We start from the raw sequence: 22,801 nt of genomic DNA, 5'->3' as shown, positions 1-22,801 counted from the left end.
CTTTTAAAAACTATTGTTGTTAACATTCAGTAAAATTTTGAAAAAAATCGAATTAACGATTTTTGTACAAAAAATTAGAAACCTAAAATATTTAACAAAAGTTGGTAAAAATTGATTTTCGACTCAAATATCTTTTCGAAAATTTGAGATAATAGCTTCTTACTAATTTTTACTTATAAGAAATATTGTTTCAAACATTAGAACAAAATTTGAGAAAAATCGAATTGACAGTTTTTTTTACAAAAAATAAAAACCTAAAAAAAATTTATAAAAGGTGGTAAAAAATGATTTTCGACTCAAATATCTTTTCAAAAATATTAAATAATGGCTTCAAATTTATTTTATCTTAAGAGAAATATTATTTTCAACATTCGATAAAATATTGAAAAAAATCGAATTGACAGTTTTTGTACAAAAAATTAAAAACCTAAAAAAAATTTAACAAAAGTTGGTAAAAATTGTTTTTTGACTCAAATATCTTTTCAAAAATTTGAGATAATAGCTTCTTACTAATTTTTACTTATAAAAAATATTGTTTTCAACATTAGGACAAATTTTGAGAAAAATCGAATTGACAGTTTTCTTACAAAAAATTAAAAACTGAAACAAAATTAACAAAGTTGGTAAAAATTGATTTTCGACTCAAATATCTTTTCAAAAATTTGCAATATTGGCTTCAAACTAATTTTACCTTATAAGAAATATTGTTTTCAATATTAAGACAAATTTTGAGAAAAATCGAATTGACTGTTTTTTACAAAAAGTAAAAACCTAACAAAAATGTATAAAAGTTGGTAAAAATTGATTTTCGACTCAAATATCTTTTCAAAAATTGTAGATATTGGCTTTAAACTAATTTCATCTTTCAAAAAATATTGTTGTTAACATTCAATAAAATTTTTAAAAAAATCGAATTTACAGTTTTTGTACGAAAAATAAAAACCTAAAACAAAATAAGGAAAGTTGGTAAAAATTGATTTTCGACCCAAATATCTTTTCAAAAATTTGAAATATTGACTTCATACTAATTTTATCTCATAAGAAATATTGTTTTCCACATTCGGTTACATTTTGAAAAAAATCGAATTGACAGTTTTTTTACAAAAAATAAAACTCTGAAAAAAAAAACAATACTAAAACTTGGTAAAAATTTACTTTCGACTCAAATAGCTTTTCCAACATTAAAAATATTGGCTTCAAACTTATTTTATTTCACAGAAAATATTGTTTTCGATATTCAGTAATTTTTATATAAGACTCAAACAGTCCGTTTTTTCATAAAAATAAAATCTACAAAAAATAGTACGCAAATGTGGTAAAAATTGATACGATACATATAGACAAACTTTTAAGCAATACAAATCGACAGACGGAATGGGAAGTTATCAGTGTGGTCGCATCCCAGCTTCTTTTATGTTTCTTAGGCTTTGATGAGCAATCAAATCCATTATCAAAAAAACTGAATTTAGAGATTACAAATTTAGAATAGGATGTTTTTAAGACGTGTGGTTTTCAATCTGGCAACACTTTGTTCAGTTTGGTTTCAGTTGGTTTGACAGCTGTCACTTTATTTACACTCAATTTGGTTTACTACTTTATAATGAATAGACTCCTCCTGACAAATTTATGTAAATGGTGCAAATTTAGTACCAAATTAATGGTTCGGTTCTCGCAGCGTATCAATTTATTGACGGAAACCTTTGGTGAGTCCATAATTTCATGTCTTGAACCTGTGTCATGGTTTCAAAATCGTGTACTTGAATATTTTTTGTGGGGTTGTGTGAAGTCGCTTGTATACGCAGATAAGTCTGAGACAATTGACGAGTTGAAAGAGAATATTTGTCGCTTACGGCCCAAAAGCAGACTCACACAGCAAAACGTGGTAAAAAATTGTGCCACTTGATAAAAATTATGTTTAAAATTAAAAATTAAAATTCTTGGCCATAATTTTTAATAAAATGCGTCTAATTTGTTCTTGAAAAGAACAAATCAAATAAGTTTTTAAATGAGTGAAACTGGTATAATCTTAAAAGGTGTAGAGAATTAATGTGGTACCTCAAGGTTCTATATTTGGACCGATTCTATTTTATTTTTTAGTTAAATTGAATCGGAGTGACTGGCGAGCCAATATAGAAAGTTTGAAACATTGAGCCGGGTAAAAAAATCATTGAAATTTAAAATAAAAATATTTGTAATTTTAATTAAAAATCGTCCTTTAATGTCCGTTTTCTAAATTGTATGTCAACTAATTCTTCTATATTGATAATAATTATTTCTTTTAAGTAAATTTATCATCAGTGTTGAAAACTACATACATACATCATTGAATTTTCAAACCAAAAAGGCCCCAGTCTCTTAAAATATATATATATATGTAAAAGTTACAGTATATCCTTTCGATAAACTTTTCCATTTATATTAGATTTATCTCTCTTATATATTTCTTCTCTTTTCATCCATAAACTCGACCGATACTTTACTTTACTTTATATGGTACGTATCTGAAAACGAACAAACGGCAAACATTGATAGAAAATATCTATATCTATATATAAGGACATTTGTAATAGATTTCTCTTAGAAAAGTTTAACATTATATCCTATAGGAAGGTACATCATATAACTTTACCAGCAATATGAATACACCTATGTTTGATGTTGTCTTCGTCATCGTCATCGTTGTCGTATAGTCAAAGTCCTGCAGCATCACAACACAGTCTTGACTGTCCTGGATGATGTGGCAGGACATATGGGCAAGACCAAAAGTATAGATATAGTAAAAGTATAAATGACTACCATTGGCCAATTGAGTAATAACAAAAACCTTTTGAAATATTACAACACATCTATAATAATTTGTATAAAAACGTATATGCTCATGTACTTCGTATTCCTATAACCTATGTGTCTGAAGAATTGAAGATGCAGGAAGATGGACAATCCTATAGGAATGGGACGAAAACTTTCATCGACGAATTTTCCGTTTGAATACCCTATAGGGACTCTTGTTGTATATTCTGGAAAAGTTTTCCCTATAGAGGACATCTCAAGCATTCCATATATAGTCCAATTGTCCTTATGGTTGTATAGTTCAAAAATATATACATAGTATAGGTTTGGTAGTGTAGAAAAGCTTCATTTTGTCACTTATTGAAAAGGTACTGTTATGGAAATTATTATCCTATTCATATATTACATTCTCTTTCCACACATTTGAAAGAGTGATAGTTTTCAGTTGGATGGATGGTAAATATCTGGAGAAAGATTTCTGTGGGAAATAAAATATCAGTTTAAGGATCCACTTGAATGTAGAAACGGACTTATGCGGGCATTTTAAGGAAATGAAACAATTAATTAATTAAAAACACGATCTTAAGAATCAGTTAAATTTAAAAGTGCAATTTTATGAAGTATTTGTTAAAGAAGTTTTTGAATTCAAGCAAATAAAAGTCAACGTAATTCAAGATGAAACTCTTCTTGTTCTTGAATTTGCATAGGGTTTTACTTTTACAGATTTGACACTCAAGTAATGTTAACCAGAGTTAGAAATAGTCTTCTTTTTAAGTAGTACGAGATCAGAGAGAGACCAAACAAACTTGATAAAAAAAAACAAGTCAAAAATATATTTTTCTTCAATTTGAAGTCCTGATTCGCATCCAACTTCGAGAGTTCTAACACTTGTGAAAGAACAAGACTCATTTAGTTTATTCAGGGTTATAAAAAAGTTAAGTTAATAACAAAGAACTGCAAATGAAAACAAAAGAACAACTCAAACCCATTTCATATTTTTTGGGCTTTCTGTCGAATATATCTCATTCCAAAATTCAATTACTTGTCACATATATACCTACTCGATATGTTCATTGACCAAATGATTACATGTGAATTATTGGACAGATGTTTAAATCTAAAACAAAAATTGCATGGTCGGTCTATGGATGTGGACCGTCCAACTAGAAACTAAAACAAAAATGGTTTCAAGAGGTACAAAGTATAGTGGCACCCTGTTGTTAAAGCCCATTCAAGTCTATTGTCGTAACTTTTAAGACTGTAGGTTGGTACATTACCTACCTAACCTACCTCCTTTTTTGTACATACATAACACTTTCAAGTGTGGCCGAACCAATATTCGAACACAACGCACATAACATCCAACCTGGCTACTCACCCAGTAGGAAATTTGCTCACCAATGAAAATTTTGTGTGAAATCGCCAAGGAAATCAGCTACTCGAATCATTGAGGAATAGCATGCAATGAAATCCTTACTGAAAGGCATTGCGTTTTTCCTATGATTATACAATCCACCCTATCTTTTTCCTTGTAAAATATTTCATTCACGATATGAAGCACGAGATGGGTGTTTTGTGTTTGTTTATATTTGCCTTTTTCTTCTCTACCTGCCACTGAATAATACGGAGATTGGCTTTAGTTTTAGAATTTCAATGCTCGGGTTTTTAACATATAATAAAAAATTGCATATCCCGTTCGGCAGCCTGGTTTGCTTCAAGAAACAAAGTTATTTCCAACAACAACGACCGACGGTGATGGCGACGGATGGTTGAAGGATTGCAATCAGCGTTACCACTTTACTTCAATTGAAGTAGATCTACTTCTTTTTTTTCAAATAAATTTAAAATCTACTTCCTAATTCGCACCATCATCAAAATATTGAAATCTACTTCATTTTCAATATCTTGTTTTTTACCTACTTCAATTTTAATAAAAATAGACTGAATCCACTCTTTTTTTCTCTCACTCTTGTACGTAGTCTTAAAACTTTCTAGAGAATTAAAAATCGCTTGAGAATTTGCATTTGCAGTGAATATGTGTATTATTTTTTTCTGTTTGTTAATGTTTAAAGTTGGACCCTAGTCTTATTTTGGATTTGATTGTTTGTTTTCAATATGAAAAGATATTATCACTTTTTTCCTAAAACCTACTTCCACTTTTTTTTGAGAAGTGGTAACGCTGATTGCAATGTTCGGATTTTTTACATATCATAAAAACTTCGATTCGCGATCCTCAGCCTGGTTTGCTTAGAAACAAAGTTATTTCCAACAACAACGCACAGTGTTCGGGGTAAGTGATTTTTTTTTGAAAGCATTGTTGTTTTTTCGAGAAACAGTTTTCCAGTTGAATTCCATTGTTCAAAGAGTCAACAAGTGAGTAAAGCTTAAAATTATTAAAAAGAGTTTAGAAAATAAAATATAAGTGTAAAAAAGTGAATATTTTGGTAAATTGGTAGAATTTGTGTTCAAATGGACAAGGAAAATATTCAGGTAATTTCATTTAAATTACAAATCCCTTTCTACAATTATTTAGTCCTATTTTATTGCTCTTTTTCTAAAGGCTTCCGGATCTAAACAGTCGGCAATGGACTCCATTGAGTTTTCACCCACAAAGCAGGCAAGGCGGATTTTTAAGAAAACGGTAATTATAACTATTATTATTTTATTAAATGAAATTTCTATATATCTGCTTTACATTTTGTATAGAATCAACAAGATATGATAGACAAAATGAGAGCGGACATTAAACGTTTGCGTGTCACCACGGAGCAGCTAAAAAATGGGATCTGCACATTGGCATCATTTTTTTCAATAAAATCATAAAAATTTACATGACTGTTTTTTTTTTAATATTTCTATCCAAAGATTTAGGTATGAGTAAAAAATAATTCGATAATAAAAACATGATTGACTTCATTTATGCACATTCACTACATTTTTCACCATGTCAATTTGCATTAGTGAATGAGTTACATTGGCTTCCCTAAGGAAACCACTGGTCAATATTCATTTATGGAAAAGGCGTTCAATTTTGCAAAGTGAATTCCTTGGTGAACATTCATCACATTTTTCACCAATATAAAGTACACAAGTATATCAGCAACTCCACTAACCCAGTGATTTCCCCGGTGTGAGTTCACGGTATTTTTCATCAACTACAATTCACTTTGGAATACACCAAATGCACTTGCTTGGTGATTTCCTCACTGAACAGTAACCATGAAATTCACAACTTGGTGAACGCCAATCCAATCCCCATGTTAATTTCACTGATGTTTTCACCATGTTTTCATGGGGTGTAGCTTCCATTCACCAAGGAATAAGTTGGTGATTCACCGATGAGTTTTTTGAAATTTCCTACTGGGCAACTAAAAAATAAAATAAAAATAAAAAAAAAAGTACGAATTAAACAATACAAAGCGACGGACGAATGATGATGATGATGATGGCCAATCAAAGCGTCAACAGCTATGTGAGCGTGCGATTGTTATACTCCACAGTTGGTATACGAAATACGACTGCGATCGTCTGCGCGAGCGAATAAAAATTACAAATTTATTTACTCGCGTATCTTCGACGCCAACGGCGCGACAAAGTAAATGACACACCGCTCGCTGGATCGTACAGTGCCGATGTTGTCGTTGTTGTTGTTGTTTTTGTCGTCGACGACGTTGTCGTCGTCGTTTTTATTATTTACACAAATCAAGTTTTCCAAGTTGATACGCCCGAACCGTTCCGTTCCAATCCAGTTGCGAGTTCGTATATAAAACCATGTAAATCTATACCATTCGAGTAGTCGTCGCTCGTCGGTATATAAACATATAAAATAAATTGTGTGCTGGCTTGATCAGTGATCAAGCCGGTAAAGGCGGTAATGCCGATAGTTAAGTATATACACGAGCGAAGTAAAGAGAGTAGAGATACCTATGTGAATAGCGACACAAAAAAAAAACAAAAAGTTTTATATACATTATACAACTACAAGTATTGTTCCCGTCGAAATATACACCATATATAATAATGTGTGTGGTGTGTGCGCAGGAGAAACTTTAGCGCAGCTTCTCGCATATTTCGCTTATAGTATCTATCTATCTATAGCAACCTAAATAGGTAAAAGTGTGGATAAGATAAAACACTATATACATGAAAAAGTGCCTATTTATATAAAGATAAATTATTTAAAATCCATATAGATCTTTTCAACAATTAAACAAATGAGTTAAGCAATGAAATTCCATCACGATAATGATTAACATGACAAATGACAGATTGATACGTTGGAACTTATAATAGATTATATTTCTTGAGTAAATCAATAGAATCATATAATTTTAGATCTATTGGTCAAAGCTTTTTGTTAGTTAAAAAATCTTAATTATTTTCAAGCAAGATCATCAACACGATCTTTCATAACTTTGATGTCAGCTACAGAACATGGAAGTCCAAACTTTATTACTTCAACAAATATATGAAATAAAACTGATAGTTAAGCTGGCGTCAGTTTAATTCAAGAAGGAATGCACATTTTCAATTAACGAAAAAATAAGAAAACACTTCTTTTCCAATTTTTGAAATATTTTGAATGATAAAAGTACAACAGAAGACTTTAAACTTTTCCAACTTCCGATTTGTCTTCCATTGAGAATTTAAGGCAGTAAATTTTATTAAAATACTTGTATTAAGTTATTAATACACTTCGATCTTTCGGATGCATTAAAATTAGTTTTCACTTTAAGCGAGTTATTGGTGTTAATATCACTCACGTTACTGATATTAAATGAAATGCTCGGAATCAAAACGAAATTATATGATTATGATCCAAAATTCTTGAAGAAGATCTGGCCAAAAAGTCAATTCTATTGCAAACTACGAAGAATAATACATACATTGATGTTTTTATAAATGCTTGTGGCATATGTTCAAACACATTTCCATTTATTCAATTTTGTAAGCAGAGATCTATAGAATTAGAATTAAATTAGTTGATTTTTTTAGTCTTTCGTCAGTATTTGTTTTTAAGAACTCTCTAAGAAAACACTAGAAAGAAAGATACTACAAGATCAATTTTTCAAATTTTTGTTCTTCTTATTGATGATTATAGTAGTACCCGTGTTATGATGGTTAGTGCGTTGGACCGTCATGCAAGGGGTCTTTGGTTCAATCCCTGCCTGTGCCATCTTAATTTTTAAAAAAAATTCGCGGGTATTACCTCTAGCGAGGAATTGTCAAATGCTTCAAGAGTAATTCTTGTCATGAAAAAGTGCTTTCTCAAATTAGCCGTTCGGATTCGGCCTAAAATTGTAGGTCCCTTCCATTCCTGACAACAGTACTCGCACACAGGAATGGTTGAGATTTGTAAGTCACTAGGCCCTGGTTCACAACTTGATGATTATGGATAACTCAACTCTTCTCATGTTTCAATAACAAATTTGAATTTTTTTATTTGCAAAATCTTTGAAGTTGATATCGAACTAAAAGGTACTTAGATCTGTCTTTCAACATTCTATTTTCAATATATGTTAACATTATGCATTTTTGTATAAGAAATTTTAGATAAGAATCCATCTTTAACATTTTTAATTCAATTGTAAACATAAATCAAGTTTGCACGTCAGTTCTTTCGTTTTTAAACTATCAAAACTAATTCTTTTTTAATACGATCAACAAACAAGATATTTCAAGTTGTCAGGCTTTAAAATAATCATTGCCATGATCTGTGATTTAATCAAAAATATGAATCTTTAGGCAAATCTGCTACCATAACGGTATATCGGTGATCTGATTACATCACATTATTTTCCTAACTAAAACAAAACCAACTAAGTGATCCTCTCTTTACATTTTAATTACAAAAGGCTGAGATTTATTGAAGACGACGCATGTCTAGTAAACTAAAACAAAATAATATAGCAAAAAGAACACTCCACTCAGCGTACAAAGTTGAATATGCGTGGGCTGAAAGTATTGTTTATATGAGTACTTGGAACCTCCGGAACCAAAGGTTCTCTATGTTAGTTATTTCTTATACCTACATATAAGTTTACCAAGGAACTATATTCATTCATGACCACATCTAGAGTAAGTTCAATTAAAGATTCGTTTAATGAAATGCGTCGCTCCCCTTCTTTTTGTTCAGCTCTTTTTTTTCCGTCGATAAACCCTGCGCACACCCACACAACTTTCTGAAGAATAATCACAGATTGAAAGCTATCATTAATTATCTTTCTGTTCTTTTGCCAAGTCAAGATGTATTTATATATGTACGTACTTATACATTGTACATGTCCTATCTTCTCTCGCTGATGTGTATACGAGACGAGTACTTACTGTATAATGTTTTGTATTGATTTGATTGACAATTTTGCTTGCTGAGTGTGCCCACGTGACCATCGTAGTCTGACCGTTTAATTTTCAACGATCGTTCTTCTCGCCACACCTTTTAACGAAGCACGCGCCTGTCGCAGGCCTTACACTGAAGATATAGAAAATTGATCACAACGTGCGCGCAGAGCAACGAGATTTTCGAAAGCTGAGTAGGTATATATCTTTGTATAAAGTAGAAGAATAAAAAGAGGAGAGATGAACCGAACAAAATAAAATTCAAAACAAAAAAAAAATTTACAACATATTTATTTCTTTGGGTTGTGCGATGAGCACATCACTTAAATTGTTTATCCTTCGCGCGCATCCGCGATATCTATAAATCCCCCTTCAAAAAACCTCGTTCAACAACAACAACAAACACAAAATAAAAGGATCAGGCGGAACGTGTGCGTTATAATTCGCGAATAAGCGAGATGTGTATGCAACGTGACAGATATCTATCGAAGGTGTGGTTTCTATTTTTTGTGTTTTTCTTTTTTATTGGAGGAAATTATGCAGCTGTTAAAAATGAGTATGAAATTATATATAAACCCTATTTTAGGTTGATTTTGAGGACTTGGATAGGTAAATTTTGAATATTTAATTTGAATTAAAATGCAAGAAAAAAAATAAAGGTCCACATAGAGGAAGGGAATAATGTTCTCTAAAAGAGTTGTGCATGGTCGTTTTTGCTATTGAATGATTTCAATTTCCGAATTTGAAGGTAAGCAACGCCCGTTAAAAAGGATAAGCAATTTTTTTTATTTATACAAGCTTAAAGTTAAAAGTATCTTAAAAAAAATTGGATGAAAATAAGAGATAGACGTTAAGATTTCTGAATTAACACTTTTTGGAACAAGATATGAAGATGAAATTTCATAACTCATAAGTAATTATTTTGTTTAGTTCAAACACAATTCTACTTTTAGTTGTAACAGAGACGTTGATGTTTTGCGTATTTTAGATACAAAAATGAGATTTTACATTCACATTGCATTTGCATCATATTTTGCATAAGAAACTTAGGTCTTGGATCTTTTAAGTAATTTCCAATGGGTCGATCCTAGGCAAACCAAATCAACTTCTTCAAAATCGAAATAAGGACATATCAATCCTTTATTTTTGAGACGACCACCAGTGGTGGCGCTGCGTGCCACAAAAGTTACGAAACAATCTTATTTTTTCAAGACAAGTTTACTGATCGTCTTATTTAGCATAGAGGTGATCACAAATGGCACACCGAAATTTGAGAAACCTTGAACTCTTTTCCTTAACGTCACATAATAATAACAGAAAGTTCATATTCTAATGCTCCACAATCCATTTAAGACCTTATAGATAAGAAATCTGTAAAGTTAGTAAGAGCATATAGCCGCAAATGTATAAAGGTAATCGAAAGTTTCATGAAAATTATATAGGACTGCAACCGTAGCCATAATGGAAATTTGGCTTGTATTGTTAAGGACATACCTTTTCCTTTTCAATTATATTAATTGCCATTGTATTTATTCTCTTCGAACGGTTTCTTTTTTTTACTAAAATGAAACCACTTATTGGAAACCCATGTATAAAAAATGTAAAACTAAGAAAAATGATATCAATACATTGAGTTTTCTTGTTTATTCTGCTATATATTTGAATCGGATAAGAATTATGATAACGGATAAAAGTTATTTCCATACATATTTTATAATCCTTCATGGCCTTAAGAGAAAAATAAATTAGCCACTTGTTAACGCAAATATTTCATGACTTAAGTAAATATCCTTTTAATCATCCAAATGTTAACAACCTTCACCTAGACAACTTTTCGCGCCATTTTTTTAAATTCTCATTCCATTTAAATTCCAATATCCACCTTACCAAGCTATACCTACCCTTCCTTCCTCCACCACCCTAAACAAAAATATAAAAAAAAATGCCTTAAGCAGCTGCTACTTAAGTTTGCCGCGTTCAAGTGCACTATGAACACCAAAGTATTGGGGTATGATGGCCCATAACAAAAGCATAACAACGCTTTACGTATATATACAGTTATACAAAAGTGTGTCTGTGTGCATTACAAACAATAACTGAGAATGAAAATGTAAAATATAATAAACAAAAAAATTAAAAAAAAAAAATTAAAAAAAAGAAACAGCAACATCATCAAAACTACGCGAGAATACTAGTGAAAGTTAATTTTGAATTCCACGCGGCTTCCTTATTCTTAAGAAATCATAGAGAATGGAACAAAAAATATAAAGAATGCAAAAAAATACTCAACCATCGTCGTCGTCAGTATTGTATACATTTAGGTGGCAAAAATGGAGTAAAAAAAGGAGAAAGGATAAAAAAAATAAAAAATATTCGTAGATGTATATTTATATACTAGAAGGTCCTCGCGAAAGTATAAATATCGCGCGAGTAGACACTTTGTTGTATAGGTGCTACTCTGACTTGGTTGGCGTAGGTAAATGAGAGAAGTCTTCTATGTAAAGCCATCATCACAACCACCATCATCACCATCACCACCGACGACGACGCCACCGCCACCAACCACCGCACCGCACCGCCATCATAATCATCACCATCACTCTGTGTATAGCCGGCTCGTCTGCTCCTATTCAAATTCAAGCAGCCCTCTTGCAGCAGAAACAGCCCCGCCAAGGACTTGTGACGATGACTCAGGGGGTGGATGTCTCATGGCTTTCACACCATAATATCTCTGCTCGCGATGCGATGCCTTGGAATGGTGGGTTTTCACACGATTTTTCTTTTGTTTTTTTTTTTCTTTCTTGTTATATATTTTTTAAAACGAAACTTTTACTTTGCCTGCCGACGCGACTTTAACATCGTCGTGGTAGTCGCAGTCTGTCGTCTTCATAGCCGTCGCCTTCGTCCTCGCTAAGCTTTCCCATATATTTTTATTATTACCCTCTTTGTGCCCCCGTGGTATATTCAAGAGTATCCAATGATGATAGAATTATTCCAGTGGAAAGTGAAAAGTTTGGCAAAGGGCAACGCGCGCGAAAACGCTTAAAAAATGCCGAGCAAACCAGACCAACAGCATAGCATATAATGTCTATAACAAACAATAATAAGAACAACAACAAGAACGAAAAAAATGCGAGTAACTTATACAAAAATATCTAAAACTTTTTATGCGTTTTAACAGAAGCATCGCAGCAGAGCCCTAGCCAGCGGAGCACCCGAGCCGTAGTAAGGTAGTATTTTCCATTTTGCTCCTTTATTTTTGTTTGTGTCGTCTTGTTTTTTTTTTTGCAGACTTTTGAAAACAAACGAGATTACAGCAAAGATTATGAGTTTCTTCTTTTTTTTTCTTTTGTTAGCTGTTTTCTTCTTCCTTGTTTTTTATTTCTTTAATGTGTATTTAGCGGTGTTTGATTTCGTTGTATCCTTCTTTTTGTTTTGATTCTTAAAAAACAACATCAACAACGAAATATTGTATTGGCCTAGTTTATACTTTTTATCAGACATTAGCCCGCGTATATATCTGAGAAAGTGAGCCCCGGGATGTGATTTAGAACATATGACTTTATGTTATTTTTGGGTTGGAGCTTTTGAGGGGCGATGTATTAATTTGACTTATACCTCCATTGACATAAAACTATCTGACACAGTCAGATTTAAAAGGATTGAATTTAGATCAAATGTTAAATGGAAGTATTTTAATATCTCACGATATGACCGGATAAGAAAAAAAGATCTCGGATAAAAGTTTTTCGATGAAATAAAGATGAATCAAGAGAACTGAAAGTTCTTAAAGCGGTTTTTGTCCCTTGTTGTCATAAGATTTCAGGTTTTTTTGCATTATCCGGATACAAATTACAACTTAACATTTTTCGGATAAAAGTTATGAGCTCCAAAGGGTATGTTAGGTCTTAAAAATAAAATATAATGGCTCATACGTTTATTAACACAAGGTTCATATGTGTTTTGACAATATTTTCGCTCTCGGATAAGAGTAAAAGCTCCCGGATAATGTTTTACATTTTTTCAAAAACTAGTATGTGTTAATAAATTAATGTAGTTTTATAACTTTTAAAGTAAATAATGAAGAAGATATTAAGATTTATATCAAAGTATTGAAATTTTCAATGAAAAAGAAATAAATATATGAGCGGATAAGTTATATTCTTTATCCGAAAGAGTGAAATAAAGTAAAACAATTCTGAATTTAAAAAAAAAAGGAAAGCAACATCCCTTATAGTTTATCCAAGGGATTTAACTACTCAAGTTACTCACTTAAGATGATAATAATTAAAATTCTTACAAGGGACATAATGTCTTTTTGTTTTACTACGTTTTTCAAAGCAATTTAAAAATAAGAAGTTGATGAAAAATAATGTAATACTCATTTAAGATTAAATGTTTTAAAAATATCTTAGGATATGTTTAACAGATTCAACTGCCGCTACCAAGGACATTTAAGATCAAGGAACAAAATGTGCTAAGTAACCCTTACGTACTTATACCAAGGTTACACTATAACTTCACATAAAACAGTAACTTCCAATTACCCCTTTTCTCTTTTATAGTTTAATAAAGTTTTTCGATACTTGACCAAAATAACAATAAAAACCATTCTTTACAAAACTAATTTGACAGCCGTTTAATCACCCTTTTGTTTTAATAACAAACAATCAAAGAAAAAAACAACAATTCAGCTGTCATCGTCAGAGTATACACGAGGTCTAATAGCTTTGTGAAAAATTGTAAAAAAAAAGAATCTCTTTTGCTCAACAATACACAGTAGATGACAGCATGCAATATAAAACAAATATATATAAAATATAAAACAAAAATAAAAGAACATTGTTCCTATACTCCTCTTACTGTTATTTACATGTCATTCAATCAAAATTTGGGTTTTTTGAATCACATACACTGTACAGCACATATAACGGATAAATAACTCTTTTCCTCATACTCGTATTTCTACATGTCTGTAGGAATATTCAACAAACAGCAACAACAAAATAAATACAAAGGACCTCCTCCGACTAAAACAAAATAATATATATTTTATGTTGTTCCTCCAAACAACATAAAAAGAAAGAATACAAAGAAAAAAAAAATACTTCATTTTGACATTTCATTTGACAGCACCGTTTTGTGTTATACTGCAGTTTTTTTTTTTAATGAAAATGTCTTATCCGTGGGTATCCTGTGGCGATTTTGTTTGGTCCTTTGTGATGTGTGCACCATACGAGAGTCTCTGCCTAAACTATGTACAATTTATAGGTACCTACATCATGAGAGTTCTATTTTTAAAATACATTTTTCAGCAAACAAACAATATATAAAAACTATTTTTGGTTTTGTCAGGACGAATGGGGATTTTTGTTTGTCTTGATAGTTCATTATAGGGTTTTAATTATATTTTGTTTTGTTTTCCTATTTCGACCACGTGGTGTGTGTCCTTCACAATTTTGACAGTCTTCTATACAAACAGAAAATAATTCAAGCCTTATTCATTTACAAAATGTAAATGATATCCAAGGCATAAATAGGTGCTAGATATTTGTTTAAGCTCCATAAACAAAATATGCATACTGTAAAATCAATCAGAAAGTTTACCAGGGCAACATCACAAACCATTGATTATACGACTACACCTGATTGTGGGGTCAGTCTTTAAGAGCTAGTGCGAAGAGTCCTAGTTTTGTTATTATTTTTTTTTTCAGAACCTTCATAATGTCCAAATTGGAATTTATTCAAGAGAGCCATGGCAACTGTGACCATGGTCTGAGGTTGGATATCGTTTGGTCGATAAGAGTGGTAATTTGTTTAGTTTGAAAAGGACAATGATATGGGATGTATGGGTTTTTAAAAAGGGATATTGAATGAAAATCAGGTGGGCTAACACATAGAAACGACCAGTCATTCTATGAAAACAGGTGCTTTCTTTATACGTACACGAATGAGTGTCTAACCTCTAACCCATAATATTGTTCACCAGCCCATGCAATTGATTGATTTATTACAGGAGCCTGATTTTGCTTTTGAATGTTTTATCAATAAATCCTTTTTTTTCCTTTCCTATGGGTCAAAGGCCAAGTGGAAATTAATCGCGGTTTTGGTTCAGTAAATAACAAACAAATTCTAATACATATATACAGACACCTATACCTATAACATACGTATTGATATAACAAGAACAAGTAAAAGAGTTTATATCTATCTAATAACATAAATAAGTGTTCGAACATGATAGATACTTCTTAAATCACATCAAAACGACTGTAAGGATTTTAACGAAATTTTCTTGTTCAACGGTTATGTACACTAAAGAACATCATTTTAGTTTGGTATTTTTGAGTATTTTAAATGTTTTTGAACAGCTCTTCTTTTTTTCAGAAATAATTCAAAGAACAAAAGTTCTAAATAATGTATTTGTAAATTTTGTCTGTTTTTGATCATATTTTATTTTTTCTGTTAAACTCACATTTAAAAAAAAAGAAATGGAATAATTATTGTTTCTTTTCTTAAGACGTTGATGAACTATTTTTATGATAAATAGAAATATTTATGGTTACAAACTTCGGTACAAGTTTTTCATAAATTTTGCTATTGACACAAAATTCTTTTGAGTTTAGAACTTCTCGTTCTTGTGTTCAAGAATATATACAAGAAAAAAACTTATAACTAAGAAATTTAAAAATAAATGTCTGAATAAATACAAAAAAGTCAAAATTTAGAACTTAAATCAATTAAATTGAATTGCTTGTAAAATTGTCTATTAATTTTATAAAGTTTGGTTTTGAAAAAAAAAATAATTTGAGCTCCATTTTTGTTATGAATCAATGCTTCATGTGTGATATTTATTCAAATTTTAACACTTTCATAATATTGGAAATTCTTATTTCTAAAACATTGTTTCAAAATTTACTTTCTAGTTTTTAAATAATTTTGATTCAATTTATTTGATCAACTAAAATACTATAGAAGTGATAAATAAATAGATAAATTAGGCTGCGCAACAGTCCATGAAGAACTAGGGCCTAGGGAATTACAACTCTCAACCATTTCTATGTCCGAGTTATGTTGTCAAAGATGGAAGGGACCTAGAGTTTTTATGCCGAATCCGAATGGCTAATTTTGAGAAAGCACTTTTTATGACAAGAATTACTCTTGAAGGATTTGTCAATTCTTCGCAAGAGGCAGTACCCGTGAAAAAATTAGGTGGCACAGGCAGGAATTGACACCTAAGACCCCTTGCATGACAGTCCAACTCATTTTTTTTTTGTTATTCATTTTTATTAATTCAATCCTAAACCTATCTAAAAGCTAGACTAAAATTCATAAAACTAGCCTAAATAACCATAACTTAAAAAAAAGTCCAACGCACTAACTATCAAGCTACGGGTATTACATAAAAGTGATAAACAAATTAAAATACTCAAAATTGTTGAACATAAATAAAAAATTCAAAAATGCGTTCAAAAATCAAGTGTTTTTAATATTTAACTTATTTTATTTATGTGTGAAGGAATAAGAAGATACGCGCAATAATAAAGGAATTTAAAACCCTAAAGTTTGAAATCATATTTTTGATCTTCATCTACGTGTAAAAACTATTAAAGGGGAATGAAATGGTTCTCAATCGTTATATTAATATTATTTAAAAATAATAATCTATTCAGATGCAAATATTATGTTTTTTATTGAAAGATAAATTAAATATTTAATATAACTAAGTTCGTCTTTACTGTAACGCATTTTAATAGCATCGGTTTCAAGGTAAAACTCACTGAATTAAAAAACAAAAAGACGGTTATTAGGGAATCGATTTACTCAAAGACTTAAAAGTCGCATTTTAACAAAATCTATTTCACCGATTAAAAAATAAAATAACCACTTAAATGTTTTTGAATAATTCTGTTTGTTTTTTTTTCAATTCTACCTTCAGACCGAAATTACATTGAACAGGATTTTTTTATGTTATTGAAAAATACATTTTTGTATCTGTTTTATGAGTATTAAGATTTTTCTATTCTGTGCTTAAAAATATATTTTAGTTGTTCAAAAATTTGATAAGCGTATTAAAGTTTAACGAAATGGAATAAATCAACTTCCAAGTAAATTAAACATTTGCCTTTATGATTAAATCTAATTCAATTGTATTTTTAAATATTACTTTCTGTAAACGTTTTTTTGTTCAAAACAACTAAATATCTATGTTTTTTTTTAAAAGATATTATAAACAGACAATCTGATCCTTAAAAGCAAGAACTTATTAAAAACCAGACAGAGAAAAACTTAGTTAATTTTAGTGCGGCTACTTTAAAAATATTATGAATAAATACATATCTAGTTTCTAAAAGAATATCTGCAAAAAATTTCGGAGATCATTTTTCAAAGTTAAAAATATCAGTAAGACTACGTAAGCTTGTTAAAAGTATTATTAGACCAATTGAAAATAATACGGAATCGCATATTTTAGTAACTTTGAATTTATGTAAAACCGATTTAATAAACAATTACTAAGGAAAAAAATAGTTTGTTTAACAATTAAATATTGAGATATGACATGTGACTTATCCGTAAGACAAATATTTATTTTTCAAGACAGTTGTAAACACACGAAATTAAAAACAAAAAAAATAAAAACATTTAACTCTTTCTTTGACTATTCAAAACTTGTAAATGTTTAGGGATATTCTCACTGTCGAGTGCCTCAACTACTACCAACTTTGTTTGAAAAATTTCACAGTAGTGAAATAGTGAAGTTTACAAACAGAAAGAAAGTATTTCTAAATAGGATTTCGTCAATATCATCAAAATATGGTATCCAAATGTATATTGACGATAAAATGTAGTCACTTCCGACTTATTTTAATCGAATCAGGAAAATGTTTTGTCATTTCACTACATCACTAAGCTTAACCCTAGAAAGATATTTAATAGACCACAAGTGATACACATGACTTTTACTTCAATTCAACGTAGGTTATCTTTCTAGGGTTAAAGAAGTTTTTATTAATTTCAAGACATTTTTATTCTTCTAAACATTTTCAATTAAAATATCAATTTAAACAATTTGCATCTTCTAAATAACTGTTGGTTTAGAGAAATGTTTCTTCTCCTAAACATTTTGAATTTAAAGCTTCATTTAAACAATTTTCTTCTTCTAACATTATAAGTTTAAAGGTCCATTTGCGAGATTAAGGTCTGTGTATTATGTCATTGTTCAAACGTGTCCCGATGAACTAATCAAAAACTATTAATATTTTAATAGTAACCAAAAGATTCAAATTTAAAACTATAACGTGAAGGATCAAATGCTTCGAAAATTACTGAGAAAAAAATCCTGAGAATCTTAAAAATAATTGTTTAAAATTTTACGCCACTTAATTCAAATCAATTTTTAGTCTTCGGGTAAATTAGATCATTGATTTTATGCAAACAATCTTATATAAATTTGTTCAACTGTAGAAATGTGTTAAAACTTAAATTCTTTGAAAAAAGGCAAAAAGGATTTAAGTCAGGACATGTTTACAGTGAATCAAGGAACTTAAGACATTAATATCAAAACAAAAATAAATTTTTGTCTGTCTTATTGTCTAAAAGACTAAATTTTTTCAATTGTGGAAATGTGTTAAAACTTAAATTCTTTGATTTTAGGCAAAAAGAATTTAAGCCAGGAAATGTTTACACGGACTCAAGGAACTTAAGACATTAATATCAAAACTAAAATATAATTTTATCTGTCTTATTGTCTAAAAGACTAAATTAATACGATATTAAGCAGTTTTTGTTGACTCAAGTTGTTAGTTTTAAACGAAAGAGATAAAAAAAAGGACAATTCACCAAATCAAAAGCCTAAACTAAAATTTTTTGACTTGCGACCCTTTTATGAACGCCAAATAATTGTGAAGTAAAATATTTTAAAATCGTTTTTTTAGATTTGAATTTAAATGAGCTTCAATTTAATTATCAAACAAACAAATTAGCAACATCAAGTTACATTTTATTCAAATAAATTTGTTAACAGAAATAAATGCTAATTTATAGAAAAAGTTAAGCTTAAACAAAAATTAGATGACAAAATCATTCACTAACCGAAACTGACATTTTTTCAAATCGTAATTCAATACAAATTTTGTTTGCATTGAAAAATAAAATACTCCCAGGTACTTGACATTCAAAAATAATACGAATAGCGAAGCTTTTTTAACTACATTTTAAAAAACTAAAAGTTTCAAAAACTTTCATTACAAATTTCTGTCAAAGTTTTCATACAAATCATTCGACATTTAGTTAAGTCCAAGTTGTATTTTTAATAACACGTTTTTTCTTTCCCTTGTTTTTTAAATTTTACTTCAAGACTTTTCAAGAACTTAAAGTTTTAAAGTGAAGACTATCTTCGAATACCTGCATGAGTTGGGAGATATTAACGTTTAGTTCTAAAAACCATTCCATATTATATTTCTTTTTAGCTTATTAATTTATTTTGGATAATTTTGTTATCAAAAGAAAACTCTGTTAGAAAAATTTGACATCAAGACTTTTAAAAAACTTAAAGTTTCAAAATGAAGCCTATCTTCGAACACCTGCATGAGGTGGAAGATATTAACGTTTAGTTCTAAAAACCATTCCATATTATATTTCTTTTTAGCTTATTAATTTATTTTGGATAATTTTGTTATCAAAAGAAAACTCTGTTAGAAAAATTTTACTTCAAGACTGTTCAAAAACTTAAAGTTTCAAAGTGAAGCTTATCTTCGAACACCTGCATGAGGTGGAAGATATTAACGTTTAGTTCTAAGAAATCGTTCCATAATATATTTCTTATGAGCTTTTTAATTTATTTTGGATAATTTTGTTATCAAAAGAAAACTCTGTTAGAAAAGAGGCTACAATTTGCAATTTAAACTGCTACTGATGCTCCCAATTACTAACACACTTAACACCTTCAATATCAAGATCACATGTCGATCTATATAGGTATCTTGTTTTTTCTGTTTTATTTTATTTGTATGTTGTATTTTTGTTGTTTCTTATCATGGCAAGAAAAGTAAATATGAAGCTTTGATTCACTTGAACCTATTAAATACGTAGACATACCTAGATAAATCAAGATAAAGAGATGGCGAAATAATGGTCTTTTATAGAGAGTCATATAAGACATAGGTAAGTATTTTATAGGAAGGTATATAAAAATTACGATATCTAGATAAGTAGGTGCGAAACAAAATCAAAATCACCAACACATCATCTTTTTTTTTAATCAAAAAACAACAAAACAAATAAATAAAAATCAGAGCCTCAAAAACTTGGTGTATCGTATGGCCGCCATAATTAAAATTGTTTAATCATCCGCTCCGTGCGCATACAAGTCATTATTATCAGACCAAGATTGTCGCAATCAAAGCTAATAGCTTTACAGCCCAAAATTGTACCTACAAAAACAAAATAAAAACTCCACCACTCCCGTCTGCGTCATAAGTATTTAGCCCAAGGAAGTTGTAAAAAAAAAAAAAACAAAAAAAAAAACTCAAGACAGACCAACCCAACCTTTAAAAGAACATTTTCATTTCTCAAGACTCATGTTTCTTTTCAGTTTTTTTTTTTGTTGTTATATTTTTTGAACAGAGCATCGGTTGCGGAACATTTTCAAAGTTGAAATGGTTAAATATTTTCACCAAAACAACAACAATAAAAAATAAATAACCGTGTCAAACAGTGCGTTGTCGTCCGCAGCGATAAGGCGACCACTTTTTAATTACTTATTTGTAATTGAGCGTGTTAAAAAAGGTGAACATGACAAAAAAAAATCCTTATCAGAAGACGGAACAAATAAAACAGCTGAAGGTGGATGTGAGATATAGGTACCTTTTTTTAGACCGCTATATGTTTTCAGATAGACCCTAGTTTTGTTTTTGTTACATATAGGATCTCGGAACTTAAAGAACTCACCTTGTGCAATCCGAACTGCAGGCATTTTGATTCTCATTGTTCCGGTATGTCTCGGATTACAGAGGAGGGGAGGATTCTTCCAAGAAAATATCAGTTGATCCTCTCCAGGATTGCAGTTTTAAATTTATGACGAATTCCGTTTGCTTATCAGATATTTTTAAAGATTTTTTTTTTATGAAAATTTGTATATTCGTTGTTATTTGAGGGGGAGAAGGTGTATCCTCATGTGTCTCACTTTATGATAAAACACTTTTTAGGGTCACTTTAAGAATGTATTTTCTTTGAGACATGTCAAAATTTACTTCCTTTTTTTTTTCTTTATTCATCAATATTTAAATCTTTGCATTTTTATTGTTTATTAACACTAATTATTTATTTATACACCTTATCATATTTATTTGTTATATATAGGAACCAATATTTGCCACTAAAATGTTAGTGGGCCTTTAAACAAAATATGTTAACTCCCTTAAGGACAACAACAATTGCACATCACGATAATTCATAAAATCGAGCTTATTAATCCAATTGGAATTGTTTATGATAGATCGATAGAATAATCCGTTATAATATCCCATTTGGCAAAATGACAAAAAAGTGCACTTTAATTAAATTTCACAGATAAATTTACACATTCGAAGAAAAATAAAATTATTAATTTACGAAAATTGCACGATTAGGTTTAGTTTAGTTTTTTTTTTTTATTTATTTCAAAATCACAAACAGGTGAATGATGATAACACAGAGAAGCATTCACCTGCGTCAGGAAAATGGAAATAATTGGAAAATGTGTGTTTACAGTAAGAAATTGTTTTTCTTTTTGGAATTTTATTTTGAAACAAAATTTAAATTTAAATTTTTGTTTATTTTGTTTTGTAAAAATTTGACTCGAGAATTTCGTGGAATACAAATTGGTGTTGGTGATGTCCTTTTTTTGACATTTCTTCTTCGAAACGACAACAATGTCCGACGAGTCTTAAAGTGCGTGTGATGTCACAAAATAACACTAATCCGGTGCTACCGCGATTCGTAGTCGTTGTCGTATGTCGATGCTCGATGGCGATTGCGATGTCGAAGTCGAAGTCGAAGTCAAAGTCGATGATGACAACAACGTAGGGACGTTCAATTATTATTATCCGTCGATTGTTCTCTCCCACTTAGCGAAGAAGTGGCGCTGGCGATAACCGCATCGCACAGATAATTACAACAAAATGCTCTATATATTATCCACATGTGTGTAGTATATCCATGCATGTGTGTGTGTGTGTTTGTATGTTTGTGTGATACAATGTTTGGTTGTTTTTATTTGCAGGTATGTGTAAACAGGATTTTATCAATAATTTATAGCAGGTTAAATTCACTCCGGAACATCGGCGAAAACACGTCCTCACAACGCGACAGCCCGTATGCATCTAAATATTTCGCGTATGGCCGATTGGAACAATACACTATGACTATACCTCTACTTCTACTCTACTCTACTGCTACTCCGGTGCTCCGCTTCGCTCCGGTTGTGTGTACTCTACTCTGTACTATAAAAGATACACCAGCACCATACCACACAACACCATACACCGACGACGAAGACGATGACGACGGCACCACAGTCGCAGTCGCCAGTCAACCACTCTTCCACTTTTGTCCTCTGTCACTTTGCTGCGCGCTCTTCTTCAGTTTTGAGTTTTCCATGCACGAGATAACTAACGTAACGGTGGTGTGGTGT

General features: G+C 30.5%; 1 protein-coding gene across 2 annotated transcripts in view; it reads right to left on the bottom strand.

Moving 5' to 3' along the window:
- Positions 1–22,576, bottom strand: part of LOC129946489 (B-cell lymphoma/leukemia 11A) — a 79,409-nt gene extending 56,833 nt beyond the window's left edge. The window contains exon 1 of one of the 2 annotated variants that reach the window (XM_056056703.1): positions 21,079–22,576. In XM_056056703.1, coding sequence (XP_055912678.1) covers positions 21,079–21,115 — 37 coding nt within the window. In that variant the 5' untranslated portion in view covers positions 21,116–22,576. The remainder of the gene's footprint in view (positions 1–21,078) is intronic. The other variant, XM_056056704.1, reaches the window with a different exon arrangement.
- Positions 22,577–22,801: the final 225 nt, after the last annotated feature.

Source organism: Eupeodes corollae, chromosome 2 (assembly GCF_945859685.1).
Source record: "Eupeodes corollae chromosome 2, idEupCoro1.1, whole genome shotgun sequence".
Lineage (NCBI taxonomy): Eukaryota > Metazoa > Arthropoda > Insecta > Diptera > Syrphidae > Eupeodes > Eupeodes corollae.
Note: the sequence above shows the minus strand (reverse complement) of the source record. Positions and strands in the feature narration are given on the sequence as shown.